This window comes from Suricata suricatta, chromosome 9 (assembly GCF_006229205.1).
Source record: "Suricata suricatta isolate VVHF042 chromosome 9, meerkat_22Aug2017_6uvM2_HiC, whole genome shotgun sequence".
Taxonomy (NCBI): domain Eukaryota; kingdom Metazoa; phylum Chordata; class Mammalia; order Carnivora; family Herpestidae; genus Suricata; species Suricata suricatta.
Genome location: NC_043708.1, coordinates 26,850,294 through 26,869,011, shown reverse-complemented (window position 1 = coordinate 26,869,011; position 18,718 = coordinate 26,850,294). Strand labels below are relative to the sequence as shown.

At 38.7% G+C, this 18,718-nt stretch overlaps 1 protein-coding gene across 2 annotated transcripts in view; it reads right to left on the bottom strand.

Annotated features, from left to right (window-relative positions):
* Window positions 1-7,517: 7,517 nt before the first annotated feature.
* Window positions 7,518-18,718, bottom strand: part of ENTPD5 (ectonucleoside triphosphate diphosphohydrolase 5 (inactive)) — a 46,713-nt gene continuing 35,512 nt past the window's right edge. Inside the window, exons 12-17 of one of the 2 annotated variants that reach the window (XM_029951200.1) lie at window positions 18,347-18,408; window positions 17,180-17,281; window positions 16,084-16,224; window positions 15,337-15,393; window positions 11,174-11,289; window positions 7,518-8,154 (exon numbers count right to left, since the gene is read on the bottom strand). In XM_029951200.1, coding sequence (XP_029807060.1) covers window positions 8,068-8,154; window positions 11,174-11,289; window positions 15,337-15,393; window positions 16,084-16,224; window positions 17,180-17,281; window positions 18,347-18,408 — 565 coding nt within the window. In that variant the 3' untranslated portion in view covers window positions 7,518-8,067. Of the gene's footprint in view, window positions 8,155-11,173; window positions 11,290-14,782; window positions 15,052-15,336; window positions 15,394-16,083; window positions 16,225-17,179; window positions 17,282-18,346; window positions 18,409-18,718 lie in introns of those variants that run through there. The other variant, XM_029951201.1, reaches the window with a different exon arrangement.

The following is an 18,718-nucleotide window of genomic DNA, read 5'->3' as shown; positions in this document are numbered from 1 at the left end:
TCAAGCCAAGAAAAAAATCCCAAAGGAAGGCTATAATGATTTGGTTGAAAAGACTTATTACTAAAATTGCTAAGGGGCTGTCTCATCCATTTTGCTAATTTTAGAAATCAAGTTTCTGTCGACTTGAAACAGACTGCTAATTTAAATAGCATATTTTATGTGAACCTCATGGTAACCACAAGGGAAAAACAGTAAATACACACACAAAAAAAAAAGAGAGAGAGAAAAGAATTTAAAAAGAAAACTAGAAAGCCACAATCCACAAGGGAAGAAAGAACCACCAAGAACTACAGAAACAGTCAGAAAACAATGAACAAAATGGCAGTAAGTGTACTTACCCATAATTACTTATAATGAAAAAGGACTAAATTTGCCAATCAAATGACAGAGTGACTACATGGATTAAAAGAACCACACATCTACATACTGTCTACAAGAGACACTTCAGAACGACACAACCCAGGCTGAAATCGGAAGGGAAAGAAAAAGATAATCCATGGAAATGAAAAGAAAACCTGATAAGCTATACTCCTTATCAGACAAAATCGACTGTAAAACAAAGGCTGTAATAAAAGACCAACGGCATTACACAGGAGAAGAGGGGTTAATCTAGCAAGAAAAGATAACATTTATATATATATATATATATAGATATATGCACACAATGTAGGAACACCAAAAAATACTAACACTCCTAAAGGGATATACTGAAAGCAATTGTAGACTTTTTTTTTTCTTAAACTATTTATTTGGCGAGTGAGTGAGTGCGAAAGCAACCAGGGGAGGGGGTAGAGACAGCTGGAGAGAGAATTCAAGCAGGTTCTGCTTTGTCCACACAGAACCTGACATGGGGATCAAACTTACAAACCATGAGATCGTGACCTGAGCCAAAATCAAGAGTTGGACGCTTAACTGACTGAACCACCCAGGTACCCCAGTAGGAAACTTTACTATTCTATTCTCATCAATAGATCAATCATTAAAAAAAAAACAAAAACAAAAACCCCAACCACAAAACATTGGGCTTAACACATTAGACCACACAAACTTGATAGACATACTCAGAACATCCCATCTAAAAGCAGAATACAGAAACACTTTGGTGGCTCAGTTGGTTAAGCATCTGACTTTGGCTCAGGTCATAATCTCAGTTTTTGAGTTCGAGCCCTGTGTTGGATTCTACTTAAAGTTCAGAGCCTGGAACCTGCTTCAGAATGTGTCTCCGTTTCTGTCTCTTCCCTGTTCTCTCTCTCTCAAAAAAAAAAAAGGAGAATACACATTCAAGTGTACACAGAATATTTTCCAGAATAAATCATGTTAGGCTGAAAAACCAAGTCTCCATAAGTTAAAACTGAAATGCTATCAAGCATCTTTTCTGACCACAATGGTATGAAACTATAAATTAACAAGAAAACGGGAAAAACCACAAAAAGGATATTAAATAATGTGCTGTTAACCCAATGAGTAATCCATGAAATCAAAGGAGAAATACCTACAGACAAATGAAAACAATATGACATACCAAAAAATATGGGATGTAGCAAAAGCACTTCTAAGAAGGAAGTTCACAGCAATACAGATCTACTTGAAGAAACTAACAAAATCTCAAACTGACATTATACCTAATGGAACTTTCTAGAAAAGGAAAACAGCCCCAAATTAGTAGAAGGTAGATCAAATTAGAAAAAAGATACTTAAAAAAAAATATCAATGAAACTAAGCTGTTTTTTTTTAAAGTGGGCTTCATACCCGGTGCTCAGCCTAACATGGGCTTGAGCTCATGACCCTGAGATCGAGTCAGATGCTTAACAGACTGAGCCACCCAGGCACCCCAAGAGTTGAGTTCTTTGAAAAGATAAAATCTACAAACCCTAAGCAGACTAACCAAGAAAAAAGAGGACACAATCAGAAATCACAGAATAGTTACAACTGATATACTGAAATACAAAGGATCCTAAGAGACTCCTGTGAACAATTAAATGCCAACAAGTTGGACAACTTGGAAGTGAATTCCTAGAAACATACAATCTTCCAAAACAGAATCATGAACAAAATATGAATAGACTGATGACTAATAAGGAGTCTGAAATAGTAAATTAAAATATCTCCCAATAAGCAAAGTCTGATATCAGACAGCTTCACTGGCAAGTTCTACCAAACTTTAAAGATTTACTACTTACCTTTCTCAAACTCTTCCAAAAGAGGAATAGCTTCCAAACACATTTTACAAGGCCAAACAGTATTCCAAAAACCAAAACCAGGCAAAAACAAAATTATAGGCCAATATCCTTGATGAACATAGATGCAAAAGTTCTGAACGAAATACGCTATTCTAATCTAATGATACATTAAAAAGGATCATACACCACAATCAAGTGGAATTTACTCAAGGGATGCAAGGAAAGTTCACCATACAAATATCAATCAATGAGATATGTTAACAGAAAGAAAATTAAAGTCACCTGAACATCTCAATAGATGCAGAAAAACCATGCAACAAAATCAATACTCCTTTAGGTTAAAAATTCTCAACAAAGGGACACCTGGGTGGCTCAGTCAGTTAAGCATCCAACTTTAGCTCAGGTCATGATCTCACGACTCGTGAGTTTGAGCCCTGCATTGGGCTCTGCTGCCAGCTAAGAGTCTGCTTTGGATTCTGTGACTCCTCCTCTCTCTGTGCCTCTCCTGCTCACACTCTCAAAAATAAACACTGAAAAACAAAATTCTCAATAAAGTAGGCACAGTAGGGAATGTAACTTAATAAATATGACAATCATAGCTAACATCATACTCAGCGCAAAGCTGAAAGACAGCCTTTCATCTAAGAACAGGAAAAAGACAAGAATGCCCCTTCTCACCTTTTATTCAATAGAGTACTTGAAGTCCTAGTGACAGCAATCAGGCAAGAGAAAAAGCAGCCAAATCAGAATGGAAGAAAAAATATTTGCGGATGACATGATACTATACATAGAAAACCTAAGACCCCATCAGAAAACTGCTAGAACTAAAAACTTCAGTAACGTTCCAGGATATAAAATCAATGCACAGAAATCTGTAGTGTTTCTACACATTAAGAATAAAGCATCAGGAAAAGTTAAACAATCCTATTTGCAATTCACAATTGCATCAAAAAGAATAAAATACCTATAAATAAACTTAAAGAGGTGAAAGATGTGGACATTTATAAGACACTGATGGAAGAAACAACAAACAAAAGGAAAGGAGTTCTGTGCTTATGGATTTGAAGAATTAATATTAAAAATGCCCATACTACTCAAAGGAATCTATAGATTCAAAGCAATTCCTCTTAAAATTCCAATAGCATACTTCACAGAATTTGAACAAATAATTCTAAAATTTGTATGGAACTACAAAAGATCCCAAATAGCCAAAGCAATCTTGAGAAAGAAGAACAAAGCTGGAGGTATCAAGCTCTCTGATTTAAAACCATTCAAACTACAAAGCTGTAGTAATCAAAACAGTATGGTATGGGCACAAAAACAGACACAGAGGTCAAATGGAACAGAACTGAGAGCCCAAAAAATAAACCTACACATATTGGGGCAATTATTTTACCACAAAGGAGCCAAGAACACATACACTGGAGAAAAGTCAGTTTCACTTACATGTGGAATGTCAAAAAACAAAAGGGCCAGCAAAATAAAAACCTTATAGAGAACAGACTGGTGGTTACCAGAGGAGGCGGCGGCCAACTGGACGGTGACGAGGTTTGTGGTGATGATCTCCTGGTAGTATATACAGATGAATTATAAAGCTGTACACTAGAAACTTACATAATAAAGACTTACATAATTCTTTTTAATGATGGTCATAAATTTATACAATTGCTTTCTGATGAAGATAAAAATTAAAAATACCCAATTCATGCATTTTTGTTAGAATTGCTGTTTTAAAATCCCTAACAATGCATATTGTTTAAGCATAAATTGCTTTAACCTTTGTTAAAGGTGCACACTGGACTTTCTGGGAAAAAAAAATCTTATAAATGTTAGTTATTACTTCCTTATCACAGCACCAGAATTCAATTTTATTTATGGTTCCTCTCTGGGACACCACTGTCTGGTAATAAAACAATAAATAATTTAATTGCACAGGTTTGAAGATCTCAGGAACCAGGTTAAAAGGGAAATTTGATTAGCAGCAGAATCACATGTTTGGTTGCAGACTAGTGGCTGACTTGTGGGGGAAAAGAGGGTCTTGCCCTGGGTTTTCAAAAAGCTTACTTCATGGTCTCAGAGAATCCTTTTAAGGAGATTTGTGCATCCACTGTATTTGTACAGTGTAAAAAATATCTTGCCCAAAAGTCTGATTTGAAGATGAAATGAGAAGAAACCGTCTGCTTTTGAACCAAACTAAACCATTCTTGGGAATAAATTTTTGAAGGAATGAGAAAACTGTTACCACAGGGGGAGCTTTTCAGGCAAATACAGAAGATTTATAGATACTAAAGAAAGTGACAGTCATGGGGCGCCTGGGTGGCTCAGTGGGTTGAGCATCTGGCTTTGACTCAGGTCATGATCTTGCAGTTCATGGGTTCGAGCCCAGTGTCGGGCTCTGTGCTGACAGCTCAGAGCCTAGAGCCTGTCTTCAGATTCTGTGTCTCTCTCTGACCCTCCCCTGCTCATGATGTCTCTCTCTCTCAAAAATAAATAAAACATTAAAAAATTTTTTAAAAGGTGACAGTCATGAACCTTCCTGGAATCTCAGGAGAAATATGCCTAGAATGGAATATGGCAGTTACTATGGAAAGCTGTGTGAGTAGAGTCCAGAAAGTCCAGAAAGGTCACCATAGGGAAAAATCTTTCATCTTTCACAAAAAGTGAAAAGGTACCCCAGGTAAGGAGAACATGGACTCCAAACATATGCAAACCAAATCAGGCAGGACAGGAAAAATTTTAAGGCACATCTTGCGAACCTCCACAACCCACAGAAGATGTTCTTCATATGATGATGATGTAACAAACAACATTCATTATATGCCAAGCCATGTCCTTAGTGTTTGAAATCTTACAAACACATTTAGAGAAAGGAAACTTAACCAGCAATAGTAGATTCTATATGACCCCCTCAATAAGAGGCCCAAAGGTACACTAAGGGGCAGAAAGGACATTATAGAAAAATTTTTTCTAAGAACTATAAATTCTCATTCCAAATTGTTCCTAAAATGGATAAATTAATTCTTCACATGTTCTCATCAAGGGAATCAGAACATAAGTAGATACACTTCTGGATACTGCATCTACCCAAGATTTCTGAAGGCACGTCGGATGACCAAAGGAGTTAGCTGAACAGTACCTGCCCCCTATTTAGAAGCTTCACAGACAACACAGCTTTAGCTGTGTTGCTAAAGACCATGGAATCTTACTTCGCCAGACCCATCAAGCTGGACAAGTATGGTGAACACAGCTTACTTCTTGGGAAAACAACTTGGTTTCTACTAGAGGAAAACAGTCTCTCTCCCTAGTCATATGGAAGAACATTTAGTGTATAATGACTGGTTCTAGCACCCTACCTTTTTTTTTTTTTTTGAAAGATGGGTCTAGAAGCCATATGGTATGTTAAAGAAGAGACCATAAAGGACTTGGGCATTTTCTCAAAAGGTTGAAAAGCTGTTTAGGGGCGCCTGGGTGGCTCAGTCAGTTGAGCATCCAGCTTTGACTCAGGCCATGATCTCGCGGTTCTTGGGTTTGAGCCCCGCATCAGGCTCTGTGCTGACAGCTAGCTCAGAGCCTGGAGCCTATCTGTGGATTCTGTCTCCCTCTCTCTGATCCTCCCCTGCTCACACGATCTCTCTCTCTTAAAAATAAATAAAAAATTAAAAAAAAATTTTAAAAAAAAGATTGAAAAGCTGCTGAAGGAGGGATTAGAGCAGAACTAAGACCACTGAGAAGATAGGTAATTTCAGCTCAATATAAAATGGATTTTAACATTAGTACAGTCCAAAAATGGAATAAGCTGTCCAAACATATGCCTAAACAGAAGACGAATGATAACCAATTAGAAATGTTCAGGGAATTTTGCAATGGGCCAAAGACTGGGTTTTCTCTTTGGCAGTTTTCAACTTTCTGAAGATTCTATTATTTAATTATGTAGCATCTTTTGAGGAAGACAGTAGGTACAAAGGTGACCTCAGTATAATAAAAGAAGAATCTTACAAAACTACACATTGAATTAAAGGACTAAAGTTTGAGGGATGAGGCTATAGAAATTTGCCTACTTGCACATATCAGATGTTAAATATTTATTGACTCAATGAAATGACTAAAAAATAAGTTTCCCCAGGAACTAGTGTGAGGGCCAGGTGTATTTAACACCTTTTTTGAAAGAGCTGATAAGGGTCTACTGTGAAGGCTACAAGTTTGGGTACACACAAACCTTGTTGGAAAGAAGCTGGAGGCAAAGAGTAAGGTAAAGGAGCCCAACTATACAAAGATCTTTGAGGTCCAAGAACACTCGAGTGGGTAGACAAGCAGCAGATGATGATCCTGTAAAAAACCAAAAAACAACTCACACACACACACACACACACACACACACACACACACACACACAAAACAATAATGATGTTGAATTTTACAGGAAATAATTCACAAAATCAAAAGAGCTTTCAACACTCAAACAAAAAGAGAATCCACTGTACTGATGTGGGCCAAAAAGGCCAACCAAATCAAATGTTAGGTACCATCAAGAAAGATACCAGAGGGGCGCCTGGGTGGCTCAGTTGGTTAAGCGTTTGGCTTCTGGCTTCGGCTCAGGTCATGATCTCAAGGTTCGTGGGCTGGAGCCCCGCATCGGGCTCTGTGCAGACAGCTAGCTCAGAAGCCTGGAGCCTGTCTTAGGATTCTGTGTCTCCCTCTCTCTCTGACCCTCCCCTGCTCATGCTGTCTCTGTCTCTCAAAAATAAATAAAAAAACATTTTTTAAAAATTAAAAAAAAAAAAAAGATACCAGAAACTCTGGAACTAGGCAAACAATTTAGAGGAAGTTAGCTACTAAAATGATCAGGGTCAGGGCAGGAAGAGAACTACTATAAACAGAGAATAAAAGGGCAAACTACAAGGAGCTATGACCCAATTCTAGACTCCTGAATAGCACAGGCACAGGCATCCCAGCACAGACCAAAAGCCGGGATAGACTGATTTCTTAGAAATACAAAGAACACTCGTTTAGGATGAGAAATTAACTATTAACACATTTGCCTGGGAGGAGGAACTGGCACTGAATACACACGCATTCCTATAAAGTAGCATATGTTAATTAATCCCAGGGTTGCCTGATTAAAAGTCGATTAAAAGGTCTATTCAAGGGAGCTACGCTCTCCCAAACCTTGTCCCTAGAGACCAAATGGCCTCCTTTTTTAGGCTGAGGGTCTGCACAGTGAGAGTTGCTCTCTATCTTGCCAAGATTTAGGATGGCTCTCAGTTGGCTGATGGGAACTGGCACAAAGCAGGATCACACAATTTCAGACACGTTACCTTTTTTCTCCCTTTGAATTATACATGAAAAGTATAAACCAGGTTTATTTTGGGGGGGGGGGTTGTTTGTTTTTAGGGGAGGTGAGCAGAAAGAGGATGGGACATGGCAATGTATAGGGAGGAGAAAAAAAAATACTGGCGTCGATGGGTCATGAGATTGCAATCAATGGGCTTAGTTTAGTGTGTAAGAGGTAAATTAATATGTTCAAAGGGATGAGGCACTCAAAGGGCTGAAATGAGATTTTTCTTTGGTTCCCAGGGACCTGTCCCTGGGCTCTCCAAGGTTAAGTTTCAAAGCTATTCCTTTTGGCTGTGACACACAAAGAATCTCAAAGATTTAGACTCTGGTGCCAGCTGTGCGAGCAGAGTGGTAAGGTCAAGAGTTCACATTAGATATATAAACTTAATTAAACCCAAATCTCCAGACTCAAGGGCAAGACCTGTCTCCAAAAGCTCCTTCCTCCTGATGAATTGAGCTGCTGGGCCTCAGTCCAGGCTATCCTCAGACTAGCTCAGAACATGACTGAGTCCTCTCTCCTTGACGAATGGAATCCTCAGAAGAAGAGCCTGGCTTAGTGGGAGATGCCCAGAGATTGCAGCAGATGAAAGGTGGCCCCCAAGGCCCAGCCTGTCTCTATGTTGTTTACTTTCTTTGAGAGCTGTTGAAGAAAAAAAAGTTCACATTTTTATTTCATTTTCAACTCTGGCAAGCATGACACAGGCAGAGAATACCTACAAAGATCATCCACATTAGGGGGGCCTGGGGGGCTCAGTTGGTTAAGCATCCGACTTCAGCTCAGATCATGATCTTGCGGTTTGTGAGTTCAAGCCCTGCATCAGGCTCTTGCTGACAGCTTAGAGCCCGAAGCCCGCTTCACATTCTGTGTCTCCCTCTCTCTCTGCCCCTCCCCTGCTCACACTGTCACTCTCTCTCTCTCAAAATAAATAAAAAAACATTAAAAACAACAACAACTGCATCTTCTTAAGCACTAATTAATATTAACCAAGGCTAAATTTAAGGCAATCTAGGCCAGGTTGTGTCTCAATCAGTTCAGTGACTTTGAGCAAATGTCTAAATCTGATTTCCTCCAACACATAAAAAGAAGATTAGATTAGTATTTATCAAATTGTTTTCTTCAGAATCTTAGGAGTTCTTGAAAGTGCTTCAATGGAGAAAAGGAGGCCAAATGCTGATCCTGCCAGGTCTCATTACTCTGCTTCAACCAGACAGTTCCACTTTGATCAGTTTTATTGGCATTCTGTATAATCTACTGTTAAACAATGATGCCTCCACTGATAACACCACATGCAAAAAAGTTTGGAGACCAGTGGATTGGTTTAAGTTTTTCTAGGACTAATTTATGACATAATACTTCTGTGTTGACCAGATGAAATCCACACTAGTCACTGTGCCAAAAACTGGGAAGAATGGCATGTGAATCATCATCTTGAGATTTAGTTTGTGACATCTGAGTCAAGCTGGGAGTGCCCTCCAACCCCTAAATGCTCCTCTGTCCTCAGGACTGGGCTGAAAGCCCAAGGATATAGATGCTGAAGTAAACTGACCTCTGGGACAGGGAACCGCCTGTCACTGAATTTATTTTTTTACCATTGAAATAATAAAGACTAAAATGATGCCAGCTCTGGAAATGCAGAAAAATGTCCTTAAAGGACTTCGTTATTATTGATCCTTAAGTAAAGGAAATTAACTTAGTATGGATTAAGGACTTAGGATGACCCTTCTTATCCACAAACTTATCCCCAACTGGTGTGAAGTGCCTACACTAATAATATCAATATTAATCACTTCCTATGTGGCAGGCGTATCTCAATTTTCATAACAACCCTATGAAATACGTACTCTAAAGATCCCTGTTTTGGATGAAAAACCTAAAAGAGAGAAGTAAATCCTTTAAGATTACCGAGCTAGTAAGTTTGCAGAATCAGAACTTGAACCCAGATTTGATGGACAATAGAGCCATGTTTTAAATACTATGTGAGGGGTGCCTAGATGGCTCAGTCGGTTAAGCATCCGACTTTGGCTCAGGTCATGACCTCATGGTTCATGGGTTCGAGCCCCGCACTGGGCTCTGTGCTGACAGCTCAGAGCCTGGAGCCTGTCTTGGGATTCTGTGTCTCCCTCTCTCTCTGACCCTCCCTTCTTGCATTGTCTCTTTCTGTCTCTCAAAAATAAATTAAAAACATTAAAAATAAATTAAAAATAAATAAATACTATGTGATACTCTATTGGTAAGTAATTCTTTGTTAAGTACCTTAAATGCCAATATTCTTGTCATATATAACACATTAAATCCAAATACCTTAGTATAAAGTTTATGAGTTTATGAAATCTGCATAACACAAGAAATGGGGCAATATAAACTCATCTGGAATTGAGGAAACAGGAAGGGGAAGTGGTGCAAGCAAGGGCATTGCAATGTTTATTTTTGAGAGAGAGAGAGAGAGAGACAGACAGACAGACAGACAGACAGACTGATTGTGTGAGCAGGGGAGGGGCACGGAGGGAGACAGAATCTGAAGTAGGCTCCAAGCTCTGGGCATTAGCACAGAGCCCAATGTGGGGCTCAAACTCAGGAGCTAGGAGATCATGTCCGGAGTCCAAGTTGAACATTTAACTGAGCCACCCAGGTGCCCTGTGAGGGCACTTCAAAAACAAAGCACAGTCTACTTACTTGACCCCAAAGTGCAAAGTTGCCTGTGCCATACTTATATTTTTGTCACATCTCTTTTAATAGACTATATGCTATTTGAGGACAAGATCTCATTTTATTTAATCTTTGTAACCATAATGTATAATTATACAATTGTGGTACAGAAGATAAGAAAATAAATGGGATGGATGAAACATAAAAGATGTGTTTAGAATAGGTAAATAAGTTACTACAAAGTGGAGCCTGCATGTGCCAAAACAAATGGACAGAGACAAGACAAAAAGGAACATAAGATTCAAGAGGTGCTAAATATATGAGGCACATATAAAATATATAGGACATACTACATATATACAAGGCATTCAACATTAATGAGAACTTGAATAAGTTCTGTCACTGGTGACATCCTTTTGTCTTCCACCAAATAAAACCATCTAACAGGCTAATGAGTGAGTGAATGCTATTTAGCCAGTATACCTGCCCCTATGCCTCTCCAGAAAGAGCAAATTTGTATGATAGCCCCAGGCCTCTTCTGTCCTTGTGCCCCCTTGGTCAGCTCTAGTAATTATAATTGCATTACCAGCAGCAGAGAGAGAGGCAGGACATATGAACCAGAATTTAAGAAGTATGGCATTTCCAATCTGTCCATTTCCACCCTATCCTGTATGTTCTCACCTATGTTATTTCTTTCCCTTTGCTTCTTGCTTCTAGCCCTGAGTTTTGAACTTGATTTAATAAGCCATATGATTTGGGCTTCTTAATTTGGGATGCAAGCCCTTCTGCTCTATGACTCCTAGGACAGCTTGCCTGGGAGCATACTTCGAAGGTACCATTGCATCAAGCTAATTTCCCACATTCATGGTACCTTGCAGAGTGCCTTCCACAGCCCTAATAAAAACACCTCATTATTCCACTTGTAGATACTTTTACTACTAAACAAGTTCTTAAGTCTTCCTTATTCCCAAATAAGTAGACTGTTATATGAATCTGGTGCCCTCTCTCTTACCTGTAAGACAGTACTGTCTGCAAAGCCAAAGCCATCCTTCAACAAGGCTGTGATGTAACTGAGATCCATGCATAGGAAAGGACTGCCTGAGGTGAAGTTTTCCAAGTTATCACACACTGAAAGGGAGAGACGGTGAAGAGTTGGAATTCAAGTCTGAGGCCAACTGACAGGTGAAGGATTTTCTCAAAATACATACTTAGGATAATCAAAGAAGAATTCTCCATTTGGCTGGTACCTGGGAGTCTTGAAGACTGTAACTGTGCACTGACAACCCCTGTAAGGCCACAGTGTTTTAAGAACATGCACAGTTTTGATGTTACATCTTCTTTACTCAAATGTGCCTGGGATCTGACTGGTTTGCTAAATTTCTACTACCTATCATTGGAGCTTAATTCAACTAAGTCCTTTACCTATTATTTATGCCTAGGCCCAGAAAACAGGGAAATACCAGTAGCCCTACTTTAGGGCCAATGGAAAAGATCATTTATTTGTATTTCCATGGATGCTCTCAAAGAAGCCCCTGTGCTATTTCTGACATATTTTGGTGCTCAGTGTTTCATTAACACTGATAACACTATTTCTTTTTTTAAAAAACAGGAAAGAGCACCATAAAAAAACTCAAATGAGATTAAATTCCTAAATGTGAGACCTAAAACTGTAAAACTCTTAAAAGAAAACAGGAAGGAATCTCTTGGACACAGGCCTCAGTAACATATTTGTGGATGTGTCTCCCTAGGCAAGGGAAACAAAAGCAAAAATAAACTCTTGGGACTACATCAAAATAAAAACCTTTTGCAAAGTAAAGGAAACAAACCACTGACAGTAAACAAAAAGGCAACTCCCTGAATGGGAGAAGGTATTTGCAAATGATATGTCCACTAAGGTATATATCCAAAATATATAAAGAAATTACACAGCTCAATACCAAAGAAACAGACAATCCTATTTAAAAATGGGCAAAGGCACTCCATTGATGGTAACTTGGTATCAAGTAATAGAAAACTGATACGATGGGGCACCTGAGTGGCTCAATTGGTTAAGCGTCAGGTCATGATCTCCTGGTTCAGGAGTCTGAGCCCCACATCAAGCTCTGTGCTGACAACTCAGAGCCAAGGGCCTGCTTTGGATTCTGTCTGTTTGTCTCTCTCTAGCCCTCCCCCACACACTCACACTCTCTCTCTCAAAAATAAAATAAAAAAAAAAAAAAGAAAACAGATACAGCTTATTTTTCTTTAGTGATGACATTAATTTTTGTATATAAAATGTTCATAATTCTTAGGACTGTTTTATATGCTGTATGATTAACCTTTACCTATTTTATTATCTATTTATAATGCTGCAAATGTTTCTAATTTTATTATTCCATCCATTAAGCTTATAGATTATACCTTTTCCAATATACAAATTTTGTTTTTTCTTTTTTTTTTTCAATGTTTTATTTATTTTTGAGAGAGAGTGAGAGACAGTGTGAGGAGGGGAGGGTCAGAGAGAGGAGGAGACACAGAATCTGGACAGGCTCCAGGCTCTGAGCTAGGTGGCAGCACAGAGCCTGACGTGGGGCTCGAACCAATGAACTGTGAGATCATAACCTGAGCCAAAGCCGGACGCTCAACCAACTGAGCCACCCAGGTGCCCCTAAATTTTGTTTTATTTTTAATCAGGTCAGCCTCTAACATCATTTTTAATACAGTCTCAATCTTAAAACTTGTCTCTAAACCATAATCTAATTTTACACACATGTAGTAATACTTTCATATAATTTTCAAATGTTTTAAATTTTTATTTTAATATTTCATGCAATATATGAATTGTATAAAAAAGTGTAATTTGCTTATATTATCCACTTTGGGAGAAATACATCTTTATTAAAGTATTTGAAAAAAAAATGGGCAAAGGACATGAATAGACATTCTTCCAAGAAAACATACAGATCTCCAACAGATACATGAAAAGATGCTCACTTCTTTTTAGACATGTTGGCAGAGGCAAGGGAAACAAAAGCAAAAATGAACTATTGGGACTTCATCAAAGTAAGAAGCTTCTGCACAGTGAAGGAAACAATCAACAAAACTAAAAGGCAGCCTACAGAATGGCAGAAGCTATCTGCAAATGACAACTCTGATAAAGGGTTTATATCTATACTCTATAAAGAACTTAAACTCAACACCCAAAAAACAAATAATCCAGTGAAGAAATGGGCAAAAGATACGAATAGACACTTCTCCAAAGAAGACATCCAGATGGCCAACTGACACATGAAAAAATGTTCAACATCACTCATCATCAGGGAAATACAAATCAAAACCATGATAAGATACCACCTCACACCTGTCAGAATGGCTAAAATTAACAACACAAGAAATAACAAGTGTTGGCAAGGATGCAGAAGAAGTGAAACCCTCTTGTACTGTTGGTGGAAATGTAAACTGGTGCAGCCACTCTGGAAAACACTATGGAGGTTCCTCAAAAAGTTAAAAATAAAAAACTTATGATCCAGCAGTTGTACTACTAGGTATTTACCCAAAAAATACAAAAATACTAATTTGAAGGGATACATGAATACCAATCTTATAGCAGCATTATCTACAATAGTCAAGTTATGGAAACAGCCCAAATGTCCACTGACTTATGAGTAGATAAAGGATAAGTGATACACACACACACACACACACACACACACACACAGGAATATTAGCCATCAAAAAGAATGAAATCTTGCCATTTGTAATGGCATGGATGGAGCTAGAGAGTATTATGCTAAGTGAAACAAGTCAGTCAGAAAAAGATAAGTATCATAGGATTGTGGAATTTAAGAAACAAAACAGATGAACATATGAGAGGGGGGCCAAAAAAGAGAGAGAGGGAAACAAACCGTAAGAGACTCTTATGGGTCAGAGGGTTGATGGAAGGAGGTGGGTGGGGGATGGGCTAGATGGGTGATGGGTACTAAGGAGGGCACTTGTTATGAGGAGCACTGGGTATTGTATGTAAGTGATGAATCACTGAATTCTACTTCTGAAACCAATATTGCACTGTATGTTAACTAGAGTTTAAATTAAAATTTGGAAAAGAAAAAAATGCTCAACATCACTCATCATCAGGGAAATGCATAACAAAACCACAATCACTTCACACCAATCAGAATGGCTAATATCAAAACAAGAAATAAGTGTTAGCAAAGATGTGGAGACAAGGAACACTCATGTACTGTTGGTAGGCATGTAAACTGCCACTGTGGATAATAGTATCCTGGAGGTTCCTCAAAAAATTAAAAATAGAAATACCATATGATCTAGTAATTCTAGGGACTGCTTATTTACCCAAAGAAAATGAAAACACTAATTCAAAAAGATATAAACACCCCTATGTATACTGTAACATTATTTACAATATCCAAATTATGGAAGCAGCCCAAGTGTCCACTGGTAGATGAATGGATAAAGATGTGTGCACGTGCGCATGTACACACACACACAGGAATATTGGCCATAAAAAAGAATATCTTGCCACTTGTGACATGAATAGACCTAGAGGGTGTTACACTATGTCAGACAGAGAAAATGCCATATGATTTTACTTGTATGTGGAATCCAAAAAAAACCCAAAACGAACAAAGTGAAAACTGAACTCTTATTATATAGAGAGAATTAGTTGTTGCCAGAGGGGAGATGGGTGGGGGAATGGGCAAAATTGATGAAGGCAATTAAGAAGCACAAACTTCTAGCCGCAAAATAAATAAGTCACAGAGACGAAAAGTACACCATAGGCAATACAGTCAGCAGTACTGTAATAATGTTGTATGGAGACAGACCATGACTCTACTTATCGTGGCGAGGACTGGGTAATGTTTAGAACTGCTGAATCTGTATGTTGTATACCTAAAAATGATATAAAATTGTATGTCAATTATACTTCAATAAAAGGAAAAAAGGAAGAAAGGAAGAAATATAGGAAGAAGAAAAGGTTTTCATCATTTCCCCAAAGCTTCTTGTATTCCCATGGTTTTCTATGCCACTTACTGCTTTTAATTCCTAACAAAAACAAGAAACCAGCCTTCTGAAAGGTTTTTTGCTGACTGTGGTCCTTTGGGTCACTTTAAGGTCACTAGAGTTGGCAGGCATAGCCTCATGGACTCTCCTTCAAGGGTTTTCACTGCCACTTACCTTCCCTTGCTTTTCTTTCAAAATCTTCAACTTTTAAAACACCCCCAGTTTCATAATCTAAAATGAAACAGTAGTTGATGTCAAAAAGCCTTCAAAGAAACAAATTCATCCTGGTGAAATTTATAATAATGAAAAACTAGAAGTAAAAATTTCCAGCATTACAGAATGGGATAAACAAACATGACATATCCATAAAATACAACCTATGTAGTCACTTTTATTTGTAATTATTTTATGTATGTTAACCACAATAAAAAATGACCTATTAAAAAAACAGGAAACAGGAAATTAATTCATATCTCAGGCCATGACAGATCACATACATACATTCATTCACAGAAATAATAAAAAGCATTATTACTATTGTGATAAGGAAATAAAAGTTATAAAGGGAGGAGGAGAAAACTTTTTAGGGTAATGGACATGTTATTTTGAACTTGGTAATGACTTAATGGGTATGCATATATGTCAAAACAAGAAATTATACACTTTAAATATTCACATTTTATGTTGATTATACCTCAATTAAAAAAAAAAGATTTCATGTGTTTGCTTAGGCCACTTTCTAGCTCCAAAAGATTCTAAATAATATTCACCCTTCCACTGCAGTGACTAATGTCACTGAACAGCCAGAAATGGTGAAGTAATCACTTATGACAAAGCATTTCAAATGCTTTCTTCCTTTTCCCTTCCCAACCACAGCTTTGCCCAGCTTCCTCCCTAGACTGATACCTGGAGTAAACTTACCAATCATGTCTGTGTCAACAGCACGATCATAATAGTAAGAGAAAGCATAGAAGGAACTTCTCTGGACCTCATCTGGCTGGTGAAGTTTTCCTTGGACCACCCTCAGCACTTCAGTGTAGCAGGGCTCAAAGCCCATTTCCCCTGCCAGGGCAAGAGCATATAGACACAAGGTGAGAAAAATGAGAGCTCTCTGAGGCAAGCTTTAGGAGCCAACAAAGAAACAGCAGGAGAATCAAGGAAAGCAGATGCTGGGGCTGAGAACAAAAAGCTTAGAAAGCTGAGCAAACTTTCACAGGCCTGTCACTCTGAAGGAAAGTACCTTCTTCACCATGGCAGCTCCCCTCACTAACCTATGTTCCCCCCAAAATAGCCATACCCAACCTGAAGCTACTGCCTCGCCTTATGTGCTATGGTATTTCCTTCACTGAAGAAATTGAGATTTTGTCTTGACTGTAAGGTCTCTGCTTTTTATAATGCCTAAGATGAATTACTTTTCTTATCTCAGTTTTAAGTGTTACTATTATTTAAAAATCCAAGCAATAGGGCATCTGGTGGCTCAGTTGGCTAAGTGGCTGACTCTTGGTTTTGGCGCAGGTCATGATCTCACGGTTCATAAGATCAAGGCTTGCATTGGATCCTGTGTTAACAGTGTTGAGCCTGTTCGGGATTCTCTCTCTCTCTCCTTCTCTCTCTATCCCTCCCCTGCTCATGCTGTTTCTGTCTCTCTCAAAATAAACAAACTTAAAAAAATAAGCTTTTAAGAAATAAAAAAGAAGTAAATAAAAAGCTAAACATTAACTGAATCTGAAATAGTGTTTTTCCTTGCTGAGGGCACAGACCCTTTAAAGCACCAGACCTAGATTAAGAACAGGTTTCTAACTAGTCTACAGCATTTGGGCAGGGAAAGAACAGGACAGAGTGTCAGTGCCTTGCTCACTGTCACTGCATACTATTCCTTAAAGGCATACCAATATCTATTTGGAATGAGTCCTTGGAAAAGACAAGCTTCTCTTAAGTTCTGAAAAACACTTCCTGTGGGACTTTTCCAGATTTCCACTGTAAAGGTAATTTTGACCAGTGAAAAAACATTACTTGCCTTCTTTGTTGCCACCATACTGGTATTTCACACCCCCAAAGATCCACTCGGCTTCCAACCATCTTGGTAGACAAGCACTTCGGAAAGTGCGTCCATCAATCCCTGAAAGAAGCCAGACCACAAAGTAAGAGGCAAGTGTGTCTGTGTTTGTGAGAGAGAGAGAGAGACAGAGAGAGAGAGAGAGAGAGAGAGAGAGAGAGAGAGAGAGAGAGAGAGAGAGAGAGAGAGAGAGAGAGAGAGAGAGAGAGAGAGAGAGAGAGAGAGAGAGAGAGAGAGAGAGAGAGAGAGAGAGAGAATATGATTGTGTGAAAGACACATGTACGCATGCACACACAAGTGCAAGAAGCCAATAAGGTTGAAAGGAATCACCGAAGTAGGTAGTTCCATGATTGAGTCTTATGGCAGGAATTCTTAACTCGGGGCTCATAGACGGGCTCTGTGGGGTTGGTGAAGCCCCTGAAACTACAAATTTTTGTGCATATGTGCATTTGGCAGAAGGGTTCATGATTTTTATCACATCTCAAAGAAATTCAAAACCTACAATGAAGTAAGTTCCCTCCTTTCTATAAAAAAAGGTAAAAAAAAATACACTTCTACTTTTCTCACAGTTATAGTTTACTGTGAGCCAGGCAGGCGAACACAGAAAGTGCATTAAATGCAAAATCTCAAATAAAGTGAGGAAAGAGGCATAGAAAGGTTAGCTAACTTGTCCCAAATCACAAAGCAGGCTGAAACCAGTTCTACCTGACCCCAAAAGCTGAGAACTTAAATACTCTACCACGCTGGAAGAGATGAATAAAGTTGTTCAGTTACTCCACCTTGCAAGTGGACTGAGGCTGCTTCCTGCCCCTCCCATGTAAAATTAAGGGCTTAAACAAGCTTCTGCCAAATTCATTCTTTGAACCTTGAATTTCTGCACATTTCAGCCTCCTGGTCACAGGCTGTTCCCCCCTATTTAAACAGCCTTCATTGCAGAAATGGCTAATAATGTATACCAAAACAAATGAACACAACATAGATAAGGAATTTGCTAGTATCATGTCCATTATGTAATACATGCTTCCTTAAAGTTTTCCTCCACAGAACCACTGTCAAGAAGGGGAAAGGAAAGCTGAATACTGGTGTCACTCTCACCATACCCCAACCAGCACAGGTACCCAGACGAACCTTCTGTTTCCAGGGCTCCCAGGGTTGCTAGTCTTGCAGCTTTTAATCCAAATCCCAAGTAACTGTAAAATACAGGATTGACTAATTTCATGTTGGTCCTGAAGCTCTCGAGCCTAAAGCTACCTCTTTCCAAAGCAGCACGGTTTGTCTCCCTCTGAGGGAAAAAACCTTGTTCTCTGTGACCTCTTCATCTTGTGTGGACAAGTGATATTTCTGCAGTTTACATCAAGGCCATCCAGAACTTTCCACGCCTATGATTTAAAGGCCAGAGATAGTGACATTTCCTATAGTCCGACTTTGGGGACCATTTATTTTAGCTTCCAGCCCCACTGTGATCAAATCCAAGGCCAGATTTAGAACATCTGAAAGCAC